The sequence below is a fragment of the Alligator mississippiensis genome, chromosome 11 (genome assembly GCF_030867095.1).
Source record: "Alligator mississippiensis isolate rAllMis1 chromosome 11, rAllMis1, whole genome shotgun sequence".
Taxonomy (NCBI): Eukaryota; Metazoa; Chordata; order Crocodylia; family Alligatoridae; genus Alligator; species Alligator mississippiensis.
The window spans coordinates 63668633-63688805 of NC_081834.1; the positions used below are offsets into that span (position 1 = coordinate 63668633).

The following is a 20173-nucleotide window of genomic DNA, read 5'->3' on the forward strand; positions in this document are numbered from 1 at the left end:
TAGAATCTCCCAGCATTTTTCTCAAATTCTTCACAAAGATTTGCAAGATGTTACTTTTCCTAACTCCTCATCCCTCCTAATATACGTGGATGATTTACTCTTATGCTCTGCCTCATCAGAAGCATGTATTCAGGACACCATCGTTTTACTCACTGCACTAGCCACCAAAGGCCACAAGGTGTCACCAAGCAAGCTTCAGTTTTGTAAATCCACTGTTAAATACTTGGGACACATTTTGGAGCCTGGCCAATGACGCCTTAGTGATGACAGAATCCAAGCTATCCTAAATATTCCCAAGCCTATAACAAAGCGTCAAGTTCGGGGTCTGCTGGGAATGGTGGGGTTCTGTCGCTCCTGGATCCCAGCCTTCAGAGAGTTAACCAAACCACTTGTACAGCTTACCACAAAAGAGGCAGAAGAGCCAGTCTTTTGGGATCATGAAGCTTCTGAAGCCCACAGCTTCAGTAACATAAAATCTGCTTTAACTTCTGCCCCTGTCCTAGAGTTACCACATTATCAAAAACCTTTCACGCTCTTTGTCCATGAGCGACTAGGAGTAGCCTCTGGGGTACTTACTCAACCCTTAGGCAACACCCAACGCCCGGTAGCTTACTTCTCTGCACAATTAGATCCAGTGGCGAAGCGGGGAGTAGGTTGCCTTCGCGCAGTGGCAGCAGCTGCAACAATAGTCAAGAAAGCCCAGGAATTAGTCCTCGGATACTCCCTTATCCTAAAGGCTCCACACGCAGCAGCCCTCCTCCTCCCCCAGAAAAATACTCAACATTTTTCTCATCAGAGAATGAACAAGTATGAAACCACACTTTTAATGGCCACAAACCTGGTCATAGAGAGATGCAATACCCTGAATCCGGCTACTCTATTACCTCTACCCAGCGACGGGGAACCAGACTCCCACGATTGCCTTCAAGTTGCAGCATTTTCAGACAAACCCAGGGCAGATCTTAGTGACTTACCCTTAGACAACCCTGACTTGATTTTTTTTGTAGATGGCTCTTCAAAATTAGTCAATGGAGTTAGAAGAACGGGTAATGCAGTAGTAACTCCATTTAAAGTATTTGAAGCTGAACCACTGCCTGGGCAGTTGAGCTCACAGGCGGCTGAACTTACTGCCCTTACACGAGCATGTCAATTAGCATCGGGCCACTCTGTAAATATTTGGACTGATTCTAAGTATTCCTTTGGAATCTGTCATGCCACTGGACAATTGTGGAAACAGAGGGGATTTATGACAGCCTCTGGAACTAAAATATCAAATGCTAAACAAGTCTATGATCTCCTACAAGCTATAATGTCGCCAAAAGCCATAGCTGTAATGCATTGCCCAGCCCATAACAAAAAGGGAGATCAAGTCTCAAAAGGCAATGCCCTGGCCAATGCTGCAGCTCAAACAGCAGCCCTACAGCCACTATCCGCCCTAGGCTTCCAAACTCAAATCCTTCAGTCAAAGGCATATTTGGGAATATTGCTAGAGCCAAAAATGTACGAGTGTGCACCACCTTTAGAACAACAGAGATGGAAAGCGGCAGGAGCCACCTGTGAAAAAGATGGAATATGGCAATTGCCAGATGAAAGGATAGTGCTACCTAAAGCAGCCCTTAGACCCTATCTGCAACAACTCCATCAAAGCGAGCATTTAAGTTGTGAAAAACTTGCCACTATCACTAACAGGCTGTTGTACACACCCGGAGTCTACCAGGAAGCAAAAAGGCTTTTAGAACACTGCAGTATATGCAAAAAGTTTAATATCAAAGGAGAAGAATCAGGACCCCCTGGGGCCCGCCCCTGGGCTTATACTCCCTTTGAAAGACTACAAATAGATTTTGCTGATATGCCTAAAGACAATGGGTACAAAAACCTCTTAGTAATTGTAGATCAACTCAAGGGGTGGGTAGAAGCTTTCCCCACCAGAAGAGCTACAGCACAACTAGTAGTAAAAATACTCCTTAATGAAATTATACCCAGGTTTGGTCCTCCACGTATCATTGAAAGCGATCAAGGATCGCATTTTACTGCTGACATAAACAAAACACTGGCCAACTGCCTAGGAATAGAATGGAAATTCCATACCCCTTGGCACCCAGAAAGCTCAGGACAAATAGAGAGAATGAATCAGACCCTGAAACAAAAAATTGGAAAGCTATGTGCTGAGAGCGGGTTAAAATGGACTAAGATTCTCCCACCGGCCCTTATGTCCATCAGAACCACCCCCAGGGGAAAACTAAAGCTCAGCCCTTACGAGCTGCTGTTTGGACACCCTGTTCCCAAACATTTCCCCTTACTACCGGCTCACACTTCTTCTCTTTTAGGCGATGAAGGACTCACCCCTTATATTTTATCTCTACAGTCTCAGTTAAAATCTCTCCATAGGTATGCTGCTTTAAGCCAACCCCTCCCTGCCGATGTCCCAGCACATCGCATCCAGCCTGGAGACTGGGTGTATGTAAAAACTTGGAAACGGTCTCCCCTTGAACCTAAGTGGCAAGGACCATATCAAGTCCTCCTTACCTCCCACACTGCCGTAAAAGTAGCAGAAAAAAAACAACTGGATTCATTATATTCGTACAAAGAAGACAGAAGTTTCACCAGAGCTCAGGATCGGCTCCAACGCGAGCTTCCCTGACCTGGAAAAGGGGAAGCCAGAAGAAGACGACTGCAGACTTCGCGGGAGCACCGCACGCCCACCTGACCACGACAAGGGTGAGGCAGAAGCAGACGAAAAAATAAAAACAAACACCTCCTGGACCTGCAGCCCATTAGATAATATAAAACTCAAACTAACCAAAGTCCACTAATGAACTGTCACCCTTTTGGGGTCCTGCCCAGCCCAGAAAGCACCAAACTCCAAGTACTGCATCCTCTAGACACTTTTAGATCAGCCGAAACCGAGCACTTTGAGACTGTAACATGTCCCAGAAGATCAGTTATTTGAGCTGCAGGGTTGTGCATACTGTTTGTGCTGATTTTTGTTATAATATGGTTTTTATAACTATGTTATTTCTAATCTTTCTTTTTGCTAGAGAAATAAGTCTCTCACAGGGGTCGGCTATAGCTGCCAGTTGCTGCAGATGTGCTAATCCTGGTGCCCGAGGTTTTCCTGTCTGGATAAGCGATTCAGTCGAACTCTCTAATATAGACAGGAAGGTCAACATTGCCCGTTGGTATCCTCCCTCACATTGCTGTAGTTCAGCAGAAGTTCGGGTATTTACTTATGGAACAGAATATTGTGTAAAGCCCAGCCACCCAGTTTTCAGACGATTTGCAGAGTCTCCTCAGGCTAAGACTACTCTTAAACCTACTGTTGCCCACATCTCTGATAATAATATGTACCTCCAATACGTTGAGAGAGCTGCTAAAGCAGAAAACCAAAGTGATTGTTGGGTGTGCAGTCATTTTCCTCTCCACACCCAAGGAGGAATTCCCATGACTCCCATCCCCTTGGGCCGCATCGAGTCACTTTTAAACCCCTCTGATAACCAAGCTTGAGACCAAAGTCAGCAGGAGTTCCTTTTAGTAAAGCCTGTTGTCAGAGATTGGTGTTTCTATGTAAACTGCTCAGTATCAGACTGCATTAATTTAGGCACAAGCATGTGTCACCACTATTTTACTAGTTCAAGTGGAGGAGACTGGTGTAATAATAACACAGCAACTCCTACCTATTGCAGCTCTTACAATGATTTCTACAGCAGCAAAAATTTAACCAAGGGCACTAATCCTATCTGCACCCCCATCTCCTCTTTAAATAATACCTTGTGGTATTGTTTGTACACTGATACCTCCCAGGGACAATGCTTCTTCAATGGAACTGCAAATCCTTCCTTTAAATCAAAGGGTGAACGCGGGGTGCTAGGATTAGGAAATGGGGGCCGAATACCTCCTAAGTATTCAAACCCCGCTGCTTTAAAAGGACAATACTGGGTCTGTGGCTCCCATGCCTACCATAAAATCCCTGCCAAAGGAAAAGGTATCTGCTATCCGGCAATGCTAAAACCCTCTACATCCTTCGCCACGCACCTTCCACGGGGCAGGTGGCGAAACAAGAGGGATTTGCAAGAAAGCCGTGATATAGTAAAAAAATATCAAAAAACTCCGCTTACCAAAGGAGTATTAGTCGGGTGTTCTTTAGCAGGTATACTCCCGGGAATAGGCACTGCTTGTCTTGGAAGATTTACACTACGCCTCCAAGCTGTGATAGAAATCATGACTCATGAATTCAGTGAAGGTCACAAGGAACTCTCGAAGGCCGTTGCTGCCTTGGCTGGCACCCAAGAAGAACTCCAACAAATGGTAATTCAAAACCGTATAGCCCTTGATTTTCTCCTCGCTGCTCGAGAGACAGCTTGTGCGGTTATTGGACCAGAATGTTGTGTGTAGGTTAACAGCTCTTTTACAATAGTACAAACCCACCTCAATGATGCAGCTGTCCATACCCAAAAAGCCAAAGATATAGCTAAAATCCCCAAAGATACATCTCTTAGTTGGCTCACTAATTGGTTGCCTTCCCTTACAGGATGGCTTAGACCTTTTGTATTAAGCTTAATTGGAATTGTTATAACTGTAATCTGCCTGTTGTGCTGTTTTCAGTGTTTATGCTCTCTAGGACAACAGTTTATGCAAAGGCAAGTAAAAATGTATGGTCAGTTTGTACAAATATCCAGCATCAATCATCAAAACCTAACCCCACAAGAAGTTGAATACCTAAAAGTGTGTTCCAAAATTTCCTCTGGAAAATTGGAACAAAGGGAGGAATTGTAGTGCGCAGGTTTGTTATTACCCTGAAATAGAATAGTTTTCTGATAGCATACTGTTAGGTTAACAATAATTTGGATTATTAAGAAGTATTAGCTTTACAGATGAATACAAGGCGTGACCTGTGGCCTAGCAATGCCGCTGACCACAAGGCAGGATGATAGCTAAGCCTTTGCTTGTGTCAAGTAATCATTTTAACTGTGTTAAGCATTTTCTGAGTAAAATGCAGCAAGTGGATCTGTGTCTGTATGCTGCAAAATCAGCTACAGCAAGAAGCAAGATAAGACAAAGAAGCCATTGTTCTAAGTACAGTGATCGTGTCCTTGAGAAGTATCTACTACTGTGCAAGGTTTTGCTAACATATCATAATGTTACTGTTACTTAACTTTTAGCTTTTAAAAAGTGCTAGTTCAGCTTAATAGAAATATGCTGTTACAAAGATTTGTAAAGCACCGCCCAAGTATTGCTTTTTGTTAACCCTGTAGTCTTGCCTTATTATAAAAGTATAAAAGATCGCCCCGCCCTTGAGGGAGTCCATTTTGCCTTTTGCTGGCTTTATGGTCTTTGCTCGAGCAAATAAACAACTGTCAATTCTTTACCCGTGTTGTCTGGTCACTATTGCAGCTAGATAACGAACTCTAGGGAGTTTTCTCCCACCACAAAGACAGAAGAGGAGGACAGAAAAAGATGGCAGACTCACCTGTTGGAGAGGGTCTGGCATAGACTGTTTCAGGGGCAGGACCACTGAGGAGGGCTGTGGGTGGGGGTGCAGGTGTGGAGATGGAGGCACAGGTGCGTGGATACACGGTGTGAACTGTGCAACGGGTTTTTCATGGTTTAACTGTCAACGTGTGCTTTGATCTGTCAAGTAGAGTGCCGGGGGGCTTGGCAGGGTGTTGGGGGTAAAGTGCTCTCTTTTTCCCTTTTTAGAAATAAATATTTTTTGCAAAACAAATAAATAAAAGAGTCCTGTTCGCCAGCCCCGGTGCTGAGGAGACCAGGGCCTGGGGGCGGCGGGGCTGCGAGGAGGGGAGGGTGGAGCTGGCAGCGCCGGTCCCTGCCGGGCCGTGCGCGGGGCGCAGGGCAGTGCCGAGCAGCTGGCGGGGCGGAGCTGGGCCCGGGCCCCGGCCCCGCGGTGCGGGAAGCCGGTGTCGGGTGTCGGGCGACGCGCGGGGCTGGGGCGGCAGCTTTCGCAGCAGCAAAGTGCGCGGGCAGGATCTGCCCGGCGGCCGGTGACGGAGCGATCTGGAGCATCGCGGCGACCAATCGCGGCGGGCGGCGAGGCCGCTATGCAGAGGAGCGCAGCCTCGCCCGCGCCGTGCGGACACACGTGCGCGCTTGCTCGTGCGAGCGGACACCTGCGGCCGCCATGGCCCCGACCCTCCTCCTGCTGCTGCTCGCGGCGGCCGTGTCCGCGGCCGGGCCCGACGGTGAGTGCGGGGTCCCGGGTGTCCGCCCCGCTCTCCAGGGTCGCGGCCCCGGCGGCGGAGGCGGGTTTCGGGCCGGGTTTCATTACGGTAGCGCCCGCAGCCTCTGCTCGCCGCTGAAAGCCGACCCTCGCCCGGGCTGGCTCCCTCGGCGCCGCCCCGGTGCGGGGTTGCGGGGCCGCCTGCTCCTCCGGCCCCGGCTCGCTCCCAGCCCCGCGCCGGGCTCGTCTGCCAGGGCGGCCACAGCCCTCGCACCCCTGGCTGCGGGAGCAAACAGCCCGCCCTCCCCTCCTCTCCTCTCCCCTCCCCCGGCTCTGCCCTGTGTCCCTTTTGCCCTGCACCGCCCCTCCAGAGCCTCCTGCTGAGCTCCTGGCTGCGTTTCTCCCCTCGCCTCTCCCTTCCCACAACCCCCCCCCCCCCCAAGTCCCAGGGCGCTGTGGTCCATCTTCTCGGGGCCCTGGCCATGCTGGCTGCGTGCCCGACCAGGGTGGGAGGGTCCCCAGCACTGGGGCCGCTGTCCTTTCACTCGTGAGCGCTTGTCTCCAGGGAGAGGATCCCTGGGCAGAGTCCACACTGGGCTGGGCAAGACTGGCCAGGGGTGTCTGGGAGAGTCCCCCAGTGCCACCGAGGCATGGCTGGAGAGGCCCACCAAGGATTTGCAATGATAATCTCAGGCCAAAACCTAATCCTTATTCAAGTCAATATACTTGTACTAGTAAACTTTCCATCAAGAGTGACAGTGGGGTGGGGAGGAGGGCGCAGGTATGGAGCCCCGTGACTGGTCCTGCATCCCCTTCTTTCCCCCCCTGCTCTACCCACACCGCTCCAGGTCCGACCACAAGCCACTCCCATCCCCCACACTGCTTCGGGTCTGACCCCATCCCCACTCCAGGTCTGACCCTACTCCCCTTCTTCCCCCCACAGCCGCTTCAGGTCCGCCTGGCCCGCATGTGCCTGCTTCCCTTCCCCTTCCTCCCTCCCTCCCTGCCCCCCATCTCCCTGTCCCTGCTGGTTGTCTGGGGGCATCCAGGACGGGCAGCCATCGTGACCCCATTGGCCCTCGGGCAGGGAGGCAGGGGGCAGCCTGGCTGCTCAGGCGGCTGGGGCACATTCCCCACCGCCAAAATCCCCCGGCAGTGGTGCAAACTTGGGCCTGTGGAGCCCAGGCAATCGCCACCCACCCTCTCGGGGGCACATGAGCAGCTGGCTAGAAGCATTACAGATGGACATACAGACAGCCAGACTAAGCCTTTTATTATATTAATGGATATGGGGGCTGCAGTTAGCAGCATGGCATGAAGAAACCATGCTCTGGGCTGGGCAAGACTCTGGTCAGGGATGTCTGGGGGCATCCCCCAGTGTCATAGAGGCATGGCGTGGGGTGGCCAAGAAGGATTTCCATTTCTAATCCTAGCCCAAAAAGAGTTCCTTATTCAAGCTGTTGTCCTTAGTACAGTTGCTGGGGGCAGTGTGCTCCGAGTTGACAGCGTGGCAGGGCTAAACCACACTTTGGGCCGGACAATACTGTTGTGGGGGATGCCTGGGAGAATCTCCCCGTGCCGCAGAGTCATAGAGTGAGGTGGCCCAACAAGGATTTCCGTCTCTAATCCCGGCCCAAAAAACAGTTCCTTATTTGAGCCGTTATACTTAGCACAGTGGCTGGGGGGCTGTCAGATGGCAGCTGGGCACAGCCAAACCGTGTCTTGGGCCGGGTAAGTCTTTGGTCAGAGATGTCCACAAGAGTCTTCCGGGGGCACAGAGGTATGCCATGGGGTTTCCCAAGAAGGATTTCTTGCTGTAATCCTAGTCCAAAAGCCTGTTCCTTATTCAGGTCCATGTATCTAGCATAGTGACTGGGGTGCTGTCAGTTGGCACCCTGGCACAGCCAAATTGCCTTTTGGGCTAGGCAAGTCTCTGGCCAGAGATATCCAGAAGAGTCCCCCAGTGGCACAGAGGTGAGTTCTGGGTGGCCCAAGGAGGATTTCTGGGTATAATCCAAGCCTAAAATCCAGTTCCTTATTCAGTTCCATTACTTAGCACAGTGGCTGGGGTGCTGTCTGTTGGCAGCCTGGCCCGGCCAAACTGTAATTTGGGCTGAGCAAGTCTTTGTTCAGAGATGTCCAGCAGAGTCCCTCTGTGCCACACAGGCATGGCTTGGGAGTGGCCCGAGAAGGATTTCTGGGTATAATCCCAGCCCAAAATCTAGTTCCTTAGGTCCAGATACTTAGCACAGTGTCTCAGGGGTAGTGTCAGCTGGCAACCTAGTGTGGCTAAACTGTTTTTTGGGCTGGGCATGTCTCTGGTCATAGATGTCCAGGACAGTCCCCTGGTGGCACAGAAGCATGGCATAGGGTGGTCCAAGAAGGATTTCTGAGTATAATTCCAGCCCATAATCTAGTTCCTTATGCGGTTCCATGTTCTTAGCACAGTGACTGTGGTGCTGTCAATTGGCAGCCTGACATGACCAAACTGCAGTCTAAATCGAGCAAGTCTCTGGTCAGAGGTGTCCAGGAGAGTCCCCCGGTGGCACAGAAACATGGCCTGGGGTGGCTCAAGAAGGATTTCTAGGTATAATCTTAGCCCCAAATCCAGTTCCTTATTTGGTTCCATGTATTTAGCACAGTGGCTGGGGTGCTGTCTGTTGGCAGCCTGGCATGGCCAAACCGCCCTTTTGGACTGGCAAGTCTCTGGTCAGAGATGGCCAGGAGAGTCCCTCAGTGGCACAGAGGCATGGAGAGGGCTGGCCCAAGCAGAATTCCTAGCCATAATCCTGGCCCGAATGCCAGTTTCTTATTCAAGCCTTTATACTTAGTATAGTGGGCATGGGAGCTGTTAGCTGCCAGCCTGGCACAACCAAACCGTGCTTTGGGACAGACAGGACTGTGGTGAGGGGTCTTTGGGACTGTCCCCCAGTGGCATTGACTGGAAATTTGGGGTGGCCCAAGAAGTATTTTACCCCATAATCCTATCCTAACCTGACCTTCATTTAGGGCTCTGTACTTGATGTGGGATACTATTTTACATATTAATTAGTACATATGCAGAGCTAATGAAATTCTCTCTTTAGGATGTGTAATTCATAGTTTCATGGTTGGTTGGGTTGGAAGGGACCTGAGCAGATCATCAAGTCCGACCCCCTGCCATGGGCAGGAAAGAGTGCTGGGGTCAAATGACCCCGGCAAAGTGATTATCTAGCCTCCTTTTGAAGACCCCCAGGGTAGAAGTGAGCACCACTTCAATAATAGCAAGTTTTTACTGGGTCTAGATTAGGTTTGAAAAAGGAACTGGGAATAAGGATTTAGGAACTAGGAATAAGGAACGGAAAATAAGGAACTGGGAATAAGTAACCAAATTGCAACCAAAGTGCTGGCTGGGGAAGTAATTATTAGGGCTGTGCGAAATTTCAGCACCAGTTTTGTTTTGGCACTGTTTCGACCTGTTTTGAGGTTGAAACAGCAAAATTGAAACAGAACAGATATGGTCAAAACACCCTCAAAACAAAAAGAGGCAAGTCAAAACATTTTGCCATTTCAACGCTGTTTCGATGTTTCTCCCATAGGCTATAATGGGGAAGGACAAAACAGCCTCTAATTTTGTAATTTCTGACCTGATTTGGATTAAACCTGCAGGCATGGTAGCCCCTGCTGAGGCCATAAAGCCTGCCAAGTTTCAAGGAGATAGGTGCAGGGGGTTTGGGGGAAACTTCACCCCAAATTCTTGAAAGCAAAACTGTTTCAAGGGAACAAAATGGAACAGCTGTTTCAAATCGAAACAAAATGCTTTTCTGTCAAAACATCTAGACACTGGTCCAAACAACACTGCTGTTTCACACAGCCCTAGTAATTACGCCATAAAGGCTATCCAGCTGCAAAAAGAGACCATTGGCTACAAAGTTACTGCTTGATCATGTGTAACCCTTGTTTTCTATCCACCTGTAATCTATAGATTTATAGATTACAGCAATCTATAGGTGTATGGTAGGACTCTGGAAGCATTGCAGGCACTGCCAACACGAACGACCCAAGCCCCTGGCGGCTGGTGGGGCATGGTGGCAGTGGGAGCGCAGCAGTGGTGAGCAGGGAGCTCCCGCAGATGCCGCCAGCACTGTCGGCGGTGCGCGCCAACCAGGGGTCAGCAATCACCTGCAGGCGCCACCAGCAGTGGCCAGCAGGGATCGCTGACCGTCCCCAGACACTGCCAACACTGTTGGTGGCGCCGTTTTGTAGGGGGTGCACTGCCACGCTCAGAGGGTGCACATGCACCTGGCACCCCTGACTGCCAAGATGCTCAAGTAGGCAAGATTTTTGTTTTACAAAGCTAAAACCGATGTGCCTTTACTTCCAATAGCTACAGAACTAAAGAAGCAGCAGAAATTGATTAGTTTTTGCGTAGTTGCTGGATTATTGAATAGAGAATGCATGATATAGCTAGGTAGTGCACCTCCCAATAAACTTTTTTTTTTTGTTTCAATCTTAAAATGAATAATATCTCCTTAGGCCCATGGAGGCATCTGTCAGACAGAGCTGTTGTCTTGGAGCTTGAAGCCAAGATGTAGCAGAAAGGTCCCCAAAGCTCATCCAGCTCTCCCCCTTCTCCCCCATTCTGTCCATCCATGAGGCTACTCATGATACGGGAGTAATCCTGAGCAGATCCAAATTGGCTCCAGGGCTCCAGACACCAAGGATGAAGGGGCCTGGGTCTCCGGTCATGTTCTCATCCAGCCTCCTGGTCAAGGTGAAAGATCCTGTTGTGCATCATCAAAGAATCCACTTCAGAGCATCTCAAAGATAAAGTGGTGTCCTGAACCAGCCAGCATGGGTTTGTCAAGAGCAAGTCATGCTCAACCCATCCCATGTCCTTCTGTGACCAAGCAGAGAGCCCTGTCAACAAGCAGGGAATAACAGATGTGATGTATCAGTAGGTCAGCCAGGCTTTTCATGCTATATCCTGGGTCATTTCTATAACGAATATAAGGAAATCCCAATTAGGTGAGACTACCATTAGGGGTCCAATAACTGGTGGGCTGCCATCAGGCGCTCAGACTCTCACTGAGAGGAGGTATTGGGGGGGTCCCAGAAATCTGTTTTCAGTTTGGTTCTGTTCAGTGTCTTCATTGATGTCTAGAAGGATGGACACGTGCACAGACACAGTAAGCTTGCAGGTAACACCAAGCTAAATTGGGTAGTATGCACTTTGGAGTATGAGATGAGGATTAAAAACAAAATAATCCCTGCACCACACCGGAGCCAGTTCAGGACTACCCACAGCAGAGCCAGTTTACCGCAGCACGCCAGAAGCAGGTGTTCCAGGACAGCACGTGACAGAGGCCACCAGCTCTGTTCATGGGGGCTGCGTGTCCTCACCAGCAGATATAGAACCGAGCTACTTCTGGGGTCTTAGCTGGCCAGGGTCACTCCCTGAGTAGCTAAACTGCCTGTAGCTGGGCTTCTACTGCAGCCTGCCTGCTCTGGCTGAAAAAGCCAGACCATGTTGTCTGTCGCTTTCCTGTGAGGTCACTGCCCATCAGGCTGGGTAATATCTTTTCTGTGTACAACCCTGTCAGTCTGTCCCTTGTCCCAAGACTTCTTTTCTGGTTGTGAGCTGAGCTAGGGACTCTTCATTTCATGCATGTGTAGCACTGGGCCCCTGAAGTCTTGGTGTGTTACTGCAGCACTTAGGCAATTGGGTAGCACCGTGCAGTGTACATCATGTTAACCCTTAATGTCTTATCTGCATTTCAGGTTATCATCACCTGGACGTTCTGATCACTGCAACTGTTGATGATGAGGAGACCCATAAGTACTTCATGATTGCCAAGGTGGATGACTTTGTGTTTGCCAACTACCACAGCAACACCCAGGAGTTCAGACCCACCCAGAAGTGGGTGAAGCGGGCTTTGGGCGATGACTATGCGCAGGAAAAGACCCGGGAGTTTCAGGGGTATGATAGAGGTGCCAAAGCCCACATAAAGAGGTGGATGAAGCTGTATAATCAGACGGGCGGTGAGTGCCCCAGGCTTGTTCTTCACAAACCTGTATGCTGGAAGTGTTCACAGCTGCCATGAAGTGCCCCCAATGTCTCGGGTCTTCCTGGAAGCTTGCATACTTCTAGCTGTGTCTGCCTAGGTGCAGGTGCAGAGAACCAGGACAGACTGAGCAGGCTGGAAGCTCAGCCCTGGAAGGAAATGAAGAGAAGGCATTGGCTAGAAGTGGGCCTGGGCTTCTGAGCCAAGTCCTGTGTTCAGACAACCAGGTCCTTGGGCTTGTGCTCTTTACATGTAGGGCCTGAGAAATTCCTCCTGAGATGTTGGGGGATGGAAACAGAAATTCTGGAGGCATTGGCAGAAATAGTTTCAAGCCCTGGCTGGGGAGGGGAGTTCCCAGGGGCTGGAAAAAGGCTTACACTGTGACTGTCTTTAGCAAGTGGGCCCTGGGGGATTCGAAAATGGCAGCCTGACTCTGTTACTTGGGGAGTTCCTGGTGTGAATCGGGACTCTGTAATCACCTGGAGGAGGGAGGTGAGTTTTGTAGCAGCCAGGATGGGTATGCTATGAACAAATTGTGCCAAGCTGCCTTGACTTCTCCTTTTGACAGGGTAGCCAACTTGATGAGCAAGGGACATGCAGTAGGTATAATGTACATGGACTTTACTGAAGCTTTTGACATGGCATTCTTCTAAGTAGAGAAACCAGGGCAGGTAGCATTGCTGTGAGATAGCCACATAAGTTCCTACATGTGGATCAATGCCTGAGGTCACATGCTGGCCTCAGACCCAGCAGGAGGATTGAGTGGAGGTTCCACACAGGTCTGGGCTAGATCAGGTGCTGTTCAGCATGTTTTATCAGTAACTTAAATGTAGAAATAAAGCACTTCCTGATCCAATTTGAAGATGACCAACTGGGAGAGACAGCAGCAGCTTTGGGAGGATAGGACTAGAATTCACCAGGATAAACCAGAGAATTGGGCACTAGACAAAAAATGAAATTTGGCAGAGACGAATGTCAGGGCCCTGCTACACATTCAGATGAAAGCTGGATAGGAACCAGCTTTAAAGTTATTAGGCATTTTCAAGCACTAATGTGGTAGCTGTTTGGATCTTTTTATAAATGGATAGACATTTCTGTGGTGTAATAATAACTTTGAACATGTGGCCAATCTAAATTTGTGCAATGAACTAGTTAATTGTGTGATAATAACTTTGCATGTGTTGATGGTCTTAATTTATTGCTCAATTAATCGCATACTTATGTAATATGTGTAACCCGTGGGAGAGGCCTCAGGTATTGTGCCTAGGGAAGAGAACCCAAGTGCGCAGACTGGCTAGTGGGTAGCTGGCCAGGCTGTAGCACAGCTAAAAAGTAACTGGGGAGGAATGGGGAGGCAGTGGATCCCGTGGAGGTGGGTATAGCCAAGACCTAAGGCTGCTGGCTGGATGCTCTGTCCTGCTGGAGAATAGTGTATGAGATGGGAGATTGCCATGTGCTGATGAGATGCTTCTGTGCAGGGCTCCAGGTCGAGCAGATCCATGTGGGCTGCTCGCTCAACGGTGGTGTTTTGGGGGGCCAGAAATTCCAGTATGCCTACAATGGAGAGGATTTCATCAGCTTCGACATCCAGCAGCAAACATGGGTGGCGGCTGTGCCAGTGGCACATCACCAGAAGCTGTGGTGGGACAGTGGCAAGACCTGGACCCAGTTTGTGCAGTGGTACCTGAAGGAGAAGTGTCTGCAAACCCTGAAGAGCTTGCTGCAGGAGGGAAAGGCCAACCTGGCCCAGAGGGGTGAGCAAATGGTCCTGGTGACACAGGCACAGGGCTTTTAGTGCACAACAGGCCTTGCACATGTATATTGTTGCTCAAGGCTGTCCTAGGACCCAGCCTTGTTTCTAACTGTCCCTGTTCTCTTGCCACCCCACAGTTTCCCCCGTGGTGTCGGTGTCCCACAGAGATGCTCCCGATGGCTCCTCCACCCTTTCCTGCCATGTGAGGGGCTTTTACCCACGTCCTATCCATGTCTCGTGGGTGCAGGAAGGAGGGGAGATCCTCCCAGAGACCTTCACCAGTGGGATCCTGCCCACTGCCAATGGCACATTCTACCTGTGGACAACCCTGGAGCTGGCCCCCTTGTCCACCATGCGCCGCTACGCCTGCCAAGTGGAGCACAGCAGCCTGCCGGAGCCCTCGCTCACCTGGGGTGAGGGGTTGTCCCAGTCCCTGCTGAATGATGGAGTGGGGGAGGGACCAGCTTCAGTGTGAGATCTCAGGCATCCCTGTCCATGTGCAGCGTTCAGTGCTCTCGCCCAGGCACTTCTGCACCCCAGAGGCAAGGTTCTCAGCCTGGGCAATGCCCCATGGCAGGGAGTTCCACAAGCCAACATGTTCGCATTCAGGGTGAGGGCACAGTCTGGGTGGTGGAGGCTGAAAGCAGAGGTTCAGCATCCTGTCATCTGAAGGTGTATCCATAGCACGTGCTGCCCCCAGTAACTTCTCTTCTCTACCCCGCAGTCCCTAATGAGACAGGCATCCTGTCCCCTGGGGTCCTGGCTTCCCTCATAGTTGGGGGCATGATTCTGGTTATTGCTGTCCTGGGCTGTGCCGTCGTCTGGAGGAAAAAGTCAGCAGGTAAGAGGACGTTTGGAGCATTAAGGGAAGAGATAGCAGAAGACAGAGTGACAGACAGGGCACAGCTTGTGTTATGGGGAGGGGGATGCACTAAGCCATCATCACACACAACCTGACAGCAGTGAGAGCCCAGGGAACCCTCCATCACCAACCCCACAGCTCCCTCAGTGTGTGCACATTGGCCCATTGCACATGCCAAGAACAGGAGAAGACAAGTCATAGCAGTGGCGTTCCTACAAGGGCTTGTCTTGGGGACCAGGAAGCACCTTGGTGTGGAGCCCTTCTAGGAATCTGTCGGCCCACAGCTTGTCTCCTGAGCACCATTCACCCCTGTTACCAATCACGTGATGGGGACAGGCAGTTCATGTGGGTGAAGAGGGCCCTCACAGCTGACCCTAACTGCAGGCATCCTAAATTCCTTGCCCTGGTGGCTCTGGTGATACCTGCTGGCAAACGAGACTGGGACAGAGGCCAGCCTGTACCCTCCTGCTGCTGCAGACAGACTGAGCTGTGGCACTCAGGAGTGGGAGTTCCTTGCAGCGAGGCTGCCTGAGTCTGCATACAGCCTGAGCTGATTGCCCCATGCCCTGCACCCTTGGTCTGTGCCACTGGCTGGGGCACCAGTGTTTCTGTTGTTGGGACACGGCCTGTGGGTGAACCTGGGGCGTTGTCTGCTCTTGGGCACATTGGGGAGGATTAGCCCCGTCCCCAGTTCCTCTTCAGTGATGAACCTTTCTCTCTGCTTGGCTTCCAGGCATCGCCAAACCTGACTACAGTCCAGCGAGCAGTGAGTAACATCCTAGCCCCCATCCCAGGGGTAGGGGGTTGGTTCCCTTGTCTTGCTGGGATGCTGTAAGCCATTGCTGCCTCTAAATAGTGTTTCCTTACTTGACAGCTGAGAGCTGAGATTGTTCCAAGTTGGCCTTCTCCAGGGCCAACAACTGACAACCAGGGACCCCCCGGCTCAAGACAGCAGGACCCCAGAAATGCCACCATCTGTGTCCCTCTCCAGAAACCTGTCCCTGCCAGCGTGAGAGGCTGGTGTTGAATTCCTCAGGGAAGGGGATCTTCCTCCCTGTCTATATGACAAAAGCCTGGGGCCTCAGAGGCAGATGCTCTGGTCACCTGGGGATGGGGAAGGAAAAGCCCTGCTCACCGGCCCAAGTAGCTAGTGATGCTTTTTAGATTGATTGGCTTGTGACCATCACTGGCAGCTTCGATTGGACCGGGCTGCTGAGGTCAGAAAGGTTATTTAAAGGCCCGGCCCAGGAAGAAGGCAGCCATTAGCCATGTGGTCACCCAGGTGAATCTGAAACTGGGAGAGGAGCTTTACCATCTGAACCTGGCTCTCTCCTCATCACCGCATGCTCAAAGAGTGACCTGCCTCCAGAAGGAAACTCTAACCATCTCTGGATGATGCGAGTGAGTAAGCTACTCGAGATCAGGCTAGATATTTAGCTTACAGTAACTCAGATGCATGATCAAAAGGCTACCTCAGCCGTACTGGTTTGCTCTATGGGATCCCTCTGATATTCCTCTGATATTTCCACGATACTGCTCTACCTTTTACCCTGTTCCCGCCCTACCCCCTGTAATCAATAAACTTCTCCTTGTGACCGGTGTGGGAGACTTATTGAGGGGTGGGTCTAAATTATGCCGAGGAGGCCCCTTAGGTCTGTGGACTAAGGGAGGCTTCCTAATAAGCCCCTGACTTGGGGAAGTGTCCCAAGTGCTGGTATTGGGTCTAGTACCCATTGGATGATCAGGCCTGCGTTCTCCAAGGTGCGCAGAGCCAGAATTGAGTCCAGAGCCTTGGATGGTGGCAGCGGGAACCCCAGGCTAGAGGGTGTGCTCCAGGGAAGGGGTCGGCCAGACGGGAGGCACCCCAGGGAGGCACTAGGAGCCGGGAAGGTGGGCGGGCACAGTGAGGTGGGCGGCTCAATACAGGAGTGCCTCCCATTGGCCTGCCACACCTGCTGCATGGGGTGGACTTTGTCTCCACATCTCAGGCTCTTGTATCGCAGAAAATTGTTCTCCTGCTGTTTGTTCATCTCTTGGCACAGGTGGCCAGGACTGTCTCCAGGCAGTCATTTGCCTGTGGCTCTCTTCAGCTAGTTAGTTCATTTATTCATACACAAGCTCCCCTTTTCCCAAAAAGCAGCATGCCTCCACTTTTTTTCTTTAAAGCCAGCAGAGGGGTGGTGATAGGACCATAGGATGATAGGATGCTAGGAAGGTAGGGACCTCCTGAGGTCACATCTAGTCCAACCCTGCAGGCTTCAGACGTGGCCAGTAGCTGCCAGACCACACTGGACAGTGCAGATGAGCAAAGCCTGAGCTATGAATGATGTGTGTTTATGCTGGTAGGCAAGCCAGAACCAGTAGGCTCACAGTTACATCACAAACTGTAGCCTGGGAAAGTGGAATAAGAATCTGTTTATAGGGCCTTTAATATCAGACATTGCAAAGAAGAAATAGCTGCTTTTTGTATGGGTCTCACAGCAGCCAGGAGCAGCCATTGCTGCTCTCTTCTGGTTACCCGCTCTGCATGACACGTGGCCTGGCCAGCAGAGCAGAAGCAACAGGACGGGGCAAGGAGAGTTCCCAGATGGGGAGGGAAAGAGAAAAGAAGGCCATGAGCCTCCAGAGCCATGCTTTTCTCAAGGGTACAGGCCCCAGCGCAATGGTCCCTTCCAAGTGCACAGGACAACTCATTCAGTCCTATTCCCAACGTCTCAGTGAAAAATAAATATTAATATTTATTTAAATGAACCACATACACATATTGGGTACAAATGGGATCTCGGAAAGACTTCTGCAAAATCAAGGCAACCTGCTGCCAGACTGCAGACCAGCTTCCTCCTCTTGCTTTCTCCCCTCCCCTCCCCTGGCTAATAAAAGTGAGACTGCACCTTGTCCTGGTGTGGGGAGCTGGGTAGGCCGACGGACAAGTGCTTATGTTTATGCTTTGGTATGTTAATAAAAGTTTGGTTGCTGTGTCTGACATGGGTGGTAGGAATGCCTTCCCTACCAAGAGGGAATGGAAGATCAGTGGGAAATGAGACTGTATCATGACAAAGGGAATCAGTAACAAACATGTAACTGTCCTGGAGATCTGTCTCGGCTTCCAAAGGAGCCCTGATTGCAGACAGGTTGGGGTCTTGTCTCTCAAAAGACTGAACAGTGCTGGGTTTCTGGTATGAGCTCCCTGCTCAGGGCAGGACTGTCCCTGACTAAACCATCCCAGCCACATGTCTGTGCAACTTGCCCTTGAAAACTTCCGAGGATGGAGACTCCCCCAGACAGCCTGTCCCAGCGCTCGACCACCTTCAGAATCACAAAATTCCTCCTCCGTCTCCCCTGCTGCAGCTGGAGCCCACTGCTCCTTGTCCTGTCCCCTGCAGCCACAGACACAAAAGCCGTCTCCCTCCACTCTGTCATTGCCTTTCAGGGATTTGAAGGCAGTGATCATCACCTCCCCCCTCAGTCTTCTCTTCTCCAGACTCAGTTACCCCAGTTTATTACCTAGCATCAATCTTGCCTCCCTGATCATGTAGCTCTGTGCCTGACTCTTCACATCTTGAAGTGCGGGGCCCAACACTGGACACTTGGCTTCAGGGGAGGTCTCCCCAGTGCTGAATAGAGCAGGACAATCACTGCCCTTGTTTTGCAAATGACTCTCCTGAGCATACGACCCAGGAGACTGCTGACTTTGTTCACAACAAGAGTCTGCTGGCTCGTATTGAGCTCCTGGTCTGCTGCAGCCCATCCAGTTGTTCCCCAGGCTGCAATTCTGCATGCAGTTATTCCCTCCCAAGTTCAGGAGGTTGCACTGGTCCATGTTGAATCTCACCTGATTGATTGCAAACCATGTCTCTGGTTCATCCAAGTCATTCTGCTCTCCACTACGTCTGCAACTCCACCCAGCTTGGTGTCATCTGCACATTTCATAGCATCCTAGAAAATTAGGGTTTATGGATTCATAGATGCTAGGGTGGGAAGGGACCTAAACAGATCATTGAGTCTGCCCCCCTGCCTAGGCAGGAAAGAGCTCTGGGGTCAGATGACCCCAGCCAGATGCCTATCCAATCTTTTCTTGAAGACCCCCAGGGTAGGGGAGAGCACCACCTCCCTTGGCAGCCCATTCCAAGTTTTGGCCACCCTTACCGTGAAGAAGTTTTTCTTGATGTCTAGCCTAAATCTGCTCTCTGTTGGTTTGAGCAGACAGGAGTCGGGGGGCTCGTGGCAGAGCCCCCCCATGCAGTGTGAGGCACTGGGGGCAGCAGGGATCTCCTCCCTCCCACAACCCGACAGCACCTGGTGAACACCAGGGCTTTTTTTTTTTAAAGTACCTAGCTGGGGCAGCCATGGGGGGTCTGGGGGGATTTTTCCAAAGATTTGGAGAGCTTTGAATTGATTTGGACCTGTAATTGGTCCCATGATTAGATTTGGATTCAGAGATTCGGCCACCAAATTGGGCCTAATCTCGTCTAAATCGAATCACCACCCAAAGCTTCGCACAGCCCTAGTGTTTGACTTTTAGTAGATGATTTAGGGTTTTTTTTCCTAGATGGCAACCCTGCCACCCCCACCCCAAAGGAGTACTTCTGGGGTGCAAGGGGAGGCACATCTGGTGGCAAAAGTCAGGGGTTAGGGCTTGGGACTTCCATTCCCAAGATGGTGACCGGGGGTGGGTCACCTGTCAGGGACCCACCAGCTCACCAAAACTCACTGAGTGGCCCTCCAGCCAAAATAATTGCCCACTCCTGGTCTAGCCTGAGTAGGGCTCCATGTCACTCCTCTCTGCTCTCTTGCTCTGGGCCCCCGGCTCTGGGCTGGAGCCTGTAACTCCTCCTGGGTTTCCGTCTGCCTCCCGTCAGTCTGGGCCCCTGGCCTTGTCTGGGCTTTGCCCCCTCCCAGGCTTCAGCCTGCCTCCTCCTTGCTCTCGGTTCCAGGCTCTGTCTTGCCTTCGGACTGCCTTGCCCTGCCTTGCACTCAGCCCCTCTCAGCCTGCAGCTTGCCTCCCGCATGAGGAGAGGGGAGAATAAAGAGCAAGAGAAAGACCATCAAATGCCAGACACTACATCCTCCTGCCCTCCCCTAGCACCTGCTCCCTCTCCAACAAATGTTACACACCAAAGAAAACAGATCCCTACTGGGTTAACATGAATAACCCTTAACAGAAAGCTCCATGTGTTTGTGTACAGTGGGCCTGCCTTTAATCATGTCCTTATTCCTTCAAGTGCACTCACGTTCTCTGCCAGCAGCAGCTCTTTTTCCCCAGCAGAAACTCCCACTCCTGGACTTTTAGTTTCTCCTGTCTCCCAGGAGGACTTTGCCCTTCCCCACCTCCAGGGACA

General features: G+C 51.1%; 1 protein-coding gene across 1 annotated transcript; it reads left to right on the forward strand.

Moving 5' to 3' along the window:
• Positions 1-5907: 5907 nt before the first annotated feature.
• LOC102560891 (class I histocompatibility antigen, F10 alpha chain) lies at positions 5908-16429 on the forward strand. The gene is made up of 7 exons (XM_019482804.2): positions 5908-6197; positions 11936-12196; positions 13698-13973; positions 14110-14385; positions 14697-14813; positions 15568-15600; positions 15709-16429. The coding sequence occupies exons 1-7, from the start codon at positions 6137-6139 to the stop codon at positions 15717-15719; spliced, it is 1035 nt and encodes a 344-aa protein (XP_019338349.2). The 5' UTR covers positions 5908-6136; the 3' UTR covers positions 15720-16429.
• The last annotated feature ends 3744 nt before the right edge of the window (positions 16430-20173 follow it).

What these genes read in the sequence shown, in the direction of transcription:
- LOC102560891 (XM_019482804.2), top strand. Translation starts at nt 6,137, where the DNA reads ATGGCCCCGACCCTCCTCCTGCTGCTGCTCGCGGCGGCCGTGTCCGCG. An exon ending in GCTGTATAATCAGACGGGCG is followed by an intron (nt 12,197 to 13,697) that starts GTGAGTGCCCCA and finishes GCTTCTGTGCAG; the next exon opens with GGCTCCAGGTCGAGCAGATC. An exon ending in GGAGCCCTCGCTCACCTGGG is followed by an intron (nt 14,386 to 14,696) that starts GTGAGGGGTTGT and finishes TCTACCCCGCAG; the next exon opens with TCCCTAATGAGACAGGCATC.